Source organism: Prionailurus viverrinus, chromosome E3 (genome assembly GCF_022837055.1).
Source record: "Prionailurus viverrinus isolate Anna chromosome E3, UM_Priviv_1.0, whole genome shotgun sequence".
NCBI lineage: Eukaryota > Metazoa > Chordata > Mammalia > Carnivora > Felidae > Prionailurus > Prionailurus viverrinus.
In genome coordinates, this window is record NC_062576.1 from 24,666,406 (window position 1) to 24,672,405 (window position 6,000).

At 48.8% G+C, this 6,000-nt stretch overlaps 1 protein-coding gene across 1 annotated transcript in view; it reads right to left on the reverse strand.

Annotated features, from left to right (window-relative positions):
- MOSMO (modulator of smoothened) overlaps positions 1-4,561 on the reverse strand; it is a 61,883-nt gene extending 57,322 nt beyond the window's left edge. Inside the window, exon 1 of the mRNA XM_047838508.1 lies at positions 4,436-4,561. Within this exon, the coding sequence (XP_047694464.1) occupies positions 4,436-4,541 (106 nt within the window). The 5' untranslated portion in view covers positions 4,542-4,561. The remainder of the gene's footprint in view (positions 1-4,435) is intronic.
- Between the last annotated feature and the right edge of the window lie 1,439 nt (positions 4,562-6,000).

The window sequence follows — 6,000 nt, forward strand, 5'->3', positions numbered from 1 at the left end:
TCAGTATTTTTTATTAACAGAAAACACTAAGGGTCCTTACTGAAGTGCCCCCCCCCCGCCCCCATGTACTTCCTTCATACCTATTTCATTAGGTCTTCAAAAGTTTGTGCAGAATCTACAGGATATCAGAACAAGCTCAGGACATGTTACCACATACAGACGAGAAAAGAAGGAATGTACTTTCTCTGTATTTGCACCAATACAATAAAAACAAACTAACAATTCTGCCAGTATGAAGCATGGCCCATAAACTTATGAGAGTACAGTTTATTAGTCAAGATTTTAGGAAATTATCCTATTCAGTTATTTATTGTTTTTGGATTATTTCATTTCCTTCTGTGGTACTTCAAGCAGAAACTGAGGAGTAGAGAAACTAGAATATGGTGATGAAAGACTAAATGAAGGACAGTACAGGAGTAATGCAGAAATGCCAAGAGAGAAGACAAATTTCACTTGTGATAAGCCTGGCCATATTTTTTTTAACATTATTATAAAAAATTTTTTTTTTAATGTTTATTTTTGAGAGAGAGAGAGAGAGGCAGACAGACAGGCAGAGAGAGAGGGAGACACAGAATCCAAAGCAGGCTCCAGGCGCTGAGCTGTCAGCACAGAGCGCAACGCGCGGCTTGAACCCACCAACTGTGAGATCATGACATGAGCCGAAGTCGGACACTTAACCGACTGAACCACCCAGGTGCCCCTGGCCATTTTGTTCTTGATACTGCCTTATACCCAAGAACACCCAATAAAGAAAATGTGTCAGTTCTCACAGTAACAAGTTCCGAGCTTTAATTTCAAAAAATCAACATGTTATTATAAATGAGAACAGCAATACAACAATATCTAACCTTTAATGAGCACTTATTGTGTGTTAGGCACTTTCTAAATGTTTTACATGGATTAAATCAATCATCATAATAATCCAATGAGGCAGGTACTACTAATATCCCTATTTTACAGAGGAAGAACTGTAAAGAGAGGCTAAGTAACTTGCCCCAAATCAAACAGCTAGTAAATGATGAAGTTTGGATTTGAATCCTGAAACTTTCTGTACTAGTTCATGGCAGTGGTTTTCAAATTATATCTGCAGAACCTTTCGGCTCTAGGATTCAACTTTCAAAATATATTTTGTTCACTTAAAAAACTGCAGTAAAAACATCACAGTCAAAATATGCTGTATTTAATGCACTGAGGGAATCAACACAATAACCTTTTGCTGCTAGGCTGTCACTTCTGTACAGATCTTAGAATAAAGCTGGTCCTGTCACCTCTGCGATCTTATTCGAACTTCCTGTAAATGTTTCATTGATTTGGAAGGTGGAATTCTGTCCAGATTAAAAAAAAAAATTTCGAGTAGATCTGTCTGCTCAAATAGAAGTGTACATTGAGTGTACAAACTCTCTATCAAACTTCAAGTGTATCTTACCACAACACAAGAGCTCAAGAGTCAACAAAGGAACATCACATTTAAGTTCTGGGGGGCTTACTGTCTGATATATTTAAGGTGATAAACGGGTTAGATACGATTTTGAAAAAATTTCCTACCGTTCCTACTATCTCCTGTTCCAAGCTACAAAGTTTTTAATTGAAGGGTGAGATGGCAAGGGAAACTGTTAGGAGAAAGATCACCTCTCCCACCTGTTTTAGCCACACATCCCCACTGACACTCCGGACCTCGTGCCCACAATTTCCTGCCCTTCCACTTTGCCATATCAATCACTCCCAGCCAGTCCTTCAATTCTGTTGGGTTCGCGATGCCACTGACCATATACCATCAACTGTTTCCTTTATTAACTTTTACTTTTTATCCAGTTGAGAATCCATGAACCAGCATTACAGGGACATTTTGGCTAATAGTTAAACACCTTTGTTCCTTTGTGATTTTGTTGCATTTCACTGGCAAACTCCAATCATGAAGGAAACGTTCTATTGGTTTTCACCACTGACTGGTATCAAAGCAGCCGAGCCCTACCAGAGGTCAACAAGGCAGCTGGCTGATCGCACGGTATGTTCTTCACCACTGACTTCAGTGAGGCTTCCACAATGCTAGACAATCCTACTATGCCACTGGTTGGCATGCTTGCTCTGCAATTATTTACCTATTTCAAACATTTTCTACTTCCTTCGATCAGCGGACTTCTGTCCCTCCCATCTCTGCAGCAACTCACAGCTGAAGACTTTGTCTACTGTTATGAAGGAGTTATTCCCATCCTGCACAGTTGAAAATCCATGCATAATTTTTTACTCCCCCAAAACTTAACTACTAATAGCCTGTCGACTGGAAGCCTTGCCAATAGCATAAATAGCTGATCAACACATGTTTTGTAGGTTATATGCATTATATACTGTATTCTTAGAATGAAGGAGGCTAGGGAAAAGAAAATGTTAAGATAATCATAAGGCAAAATATTTACAGTACTGTATTTATTTAAAAAAAAAAAAAAAAAAAAAAAAAAAAAAAAAGGTCCATGTATAAGTGGACCAGAGCAGCTCAAACCCATGTTGTTCAATGGCCAACTGTGTCTCTTTCCCACGGACATTTAGTCTATTTTTTACATTGCGATTCACCTAAAAGCACGTTGCAGAAAGCATCTTCTCTGCTAGAACAGTGAAACCTCTTTGCCCCTAAGTATAAAAAGCCCCAACGCCTCATAAACGGAGTCGCTGCACATATAATCAGGATAAAAAAAACAGGTCATGAAGTGGATGTCACACATATAACTGTACAAACTGACACTAACATTTTCAGAAACAGCATATGTAGTTTCATCAAATTCCAAACCATCCTATCCTTTCTTACACACCTCACAAGTTTAAAAAAACTGAGATATAATCGATGTATAACATCTTGTACATAAGGAGCAGAATGTGCTGCTTTGATACATTTATATATTGCGAATTTACCACAGTAGCATTAGCTAACAGCTCAGTCACATCATAATCATCATGCATGTTTTACCATTAAGAGCTCTGCTAGAACTGTAGAGGCAAGAAAAGGAGAATTTTTTAGTGTGTTATTTTAACAACCCGTAAATCTGACAGCATGATTTTGTGTTACTAGATCTAGATGGAGGAGAGGAGGCAGGGAGGAGGGAGCAACAAATGTCCCAGCTACAGCTTTCTTTTTTTTTTAAGAGCTAAATATACTGCAGGATAAATACAGACCCGTAAGTAATACTTAAGAAGTAAGTTTGACAGCACAGCGATACATTTTTATAACAAATTATTCACGGAGGGAGTCTGCCAGTCCCAACCCCCCTATATTCCCTTCACCTGCACTGAACGAGCAGTTAGAAAACAGGTTCATTCCTTCATTCCAGTCAGCTCTCCTGACAGCTGTTACGTTAATTACAGGGCTGGTCTCACAGGTCTGGGTGAGTGTGAGTGTGTACAGGTACGTATGTGCGATGACGGCCCAAGCTGAGAAAAATCCTGCACCCGGGATCCCCTTCAGAAAGATGCCTACTTCTCTCCGGAGGGCACCACCTTGTCGCTGCTGCCTCCAGCTCGGTGGTGTTCCGGCGGGCACCGCTGCTGCTGCTGGGCTGCCTGCAACTCTAATGTGTTATTTAATTTTGTAACTACTATTAAGATCTCTAAAGCGTTTTTGTGATGCGCTGGAATGAAAGATGCTCCATAAAATGAAGTTTATTATTAGTATTATTATAGCTCCCGGGCCTAAAATAAAGCAAAATTATAACCACACAGACTTCAAAGGGAAAATCGGAAGCCACATGCGTCTTAAACACAGCCGAGCGGGCAGGGGATGGGCGAGGGCGCGGGGAGGGGGACCCGCACGCAACACACCAGCTCCTCCAGCACATTAACCCTGCCCGGTCGGGCCACCGGGCACCCGGCCGCAGCTCCCTCCCTCGGGGGCCCGGGGCCGGACCTGACTCCCGTCGCAGCTCTCTGGTGGTCCTCGCACTGCCCCACGGGCTACCTCGCTCCCAGCCCCGGCTCCCCGCCTCGTTTCTAATTCCTGCCCAGGCGCCTCAGTTTTCTCCAGAGCGGTTTCTTCCCGTCTCCCACCTGGACTCCCCTACCCCCGCCCCCAATCCAGGACGAAGCTCGTTCCTCCTTGGTCCCTCAGGTCCGGCGACCGTCTCCCCGCCACCCCCCCTTCTCCGTCCGGGACCCGCCAGCCCAGCCCAGGTCTCCTCGCCCTTCGGCCACTTTTCGCTCAGCCCGGGGCGCCGCTCCCCTCAGCCCCGGGGTCCCGCTCGCGCCCGCGCGTCCTCCTCTCCATTCCCTCTCCCCTCCGGCCCCCGGGGCGCCCGGCCCCGCCGCCCCGGACGCCTCTCCGCCCCCTCCCTCCTCAGGCCGCCCCCCTCCTCGCAGCCGCCGGCCCCGTCTTCTCCCCCGGCCGGGTCTCCCCTCCCCTCCCTCAGCCCTCAGCCAATCCCCCGCCCGGCCCCGCGCGCCCGCCGCTCACCCGCGGACTCCCCGGTGTTGATCCAGTCCGGGTTGGCGATGCTGGCGATGGCGAAGATATCGGCGGCCAGAAAGAGACATCCTGAGATGATGGTCAGTTTATCCATCTCCCCGCCCCGCTCCCCCCACCCCCCGAGCCCCGGGCAGGCCGCGGCCTCACGCCTCCCGCCCCATGGGCCGCCGCCGGGGCCCGGAGTCCCCGCGCCGCCGCCTCGCGCCCCCTCGGCCCCCGCGCGCCACTCGCGCCCTCCGCGCGCCCGGGACCAGCAGCCGCGGCGCGGCCCGCACAGCCGGAACCGCCGCCCGCCCCGGAACTGCTCGGCTCGCCCGCCCCTCACCCGGAAGCGAAGCCTCGGCGCTGTCGAGGCCAGACCGGGTCCCGGGCTGTCGCGTCCCTGCTCTGTTCTCCAGGCTGTGCCGCCCGCCTCGCAGCCCCGGCCCGCGGACCCCGACCCTCCCCACCGTCCCGGGCTCGGCTGCCCCGGCCTCTATTGGGCCTCACGTCTCGCTGCCCTGGAGCCGGACCTGGCACCGGCCCAGCCCCATTGCCCCGCGCCTACCGGCAGGCCACGCCGCCTTTGAGCTTTCTTGCCAATAATAATGTTATCGTTGTTAATGACTGGTGACAAAATGCCCCTCAGTCTTTAGCCTTTCAAAACGGACACTGGATTGATGGGTGGGAGACTCTGCCAAGTGACCCGGGGCCCCGTACAGCCCTTGTCACCTTGTGTTAGCATTGCCCCTTCCGCGTCGTTCAGCTCCGGGACTGCCCCATTTAGGAAATAACTGTCGACACCTAGTGGGGTTACTGGGCTGGACTTGCGAGACAAGGTTCCCAATCTCCGGAAGCTTACATCCTGGTGGGGAAGAGGCAAACATGTTAAAAATTTATCTTTAAAAATGGGTCATTTCAGGTGTTGCTTTATGAACTAAATGGGGGTCGGTCTGATGGCGGGGGAGGAGGAGGGCTGTGGTGATGCTTAGGATGGTCAGGGAAGGTTCACTGAGACCACCACTATCGTAAACGCCTAAGGTGTGAAGATTTGGGCAGGACTACTCCAGACGGAGGGAGAAGCAAGTGCAAAGAGGATTAGGGGAAGGGACAAGGAAGAGGTTGGCTTGTTCAAGGAACTGTGGAATAGCCTGTTTGGCTGGACGGTAGTATGAAAAGACAGAGAGGTAGGCGGAGACCAGATGTAGGGTTTGGGGAGCCATGGTAAAGGGTCTGGATTTTGTTCTAAGTGCAAGCGAAAGGCACAGGAGGTTTTCAGCAGGAGACTGACAAGGTCTTATTTAATCTGTAAAGATAGCGTAGTTGGGGAAGGGGGTGGGGGGACAGGAATGAAAGGGATACCAGTTAACAGGCAAAGTACTCCAGGAGAGAAAGAAATGTAGCTTTAGCTAGGATGCGAATAGTGAAGATGGAAAAAATGGCTGGCTTTGGGTGTTTTATAGGCAAGGAAAACGACTGACCATGGGGGAGGAGTTGAAACAAAGAAAGGCCTCAGGAATGACTCTTAAGGTTTTGGCCTGAGTAACCAGGTGTTTGGTGATAGTATTTACTGA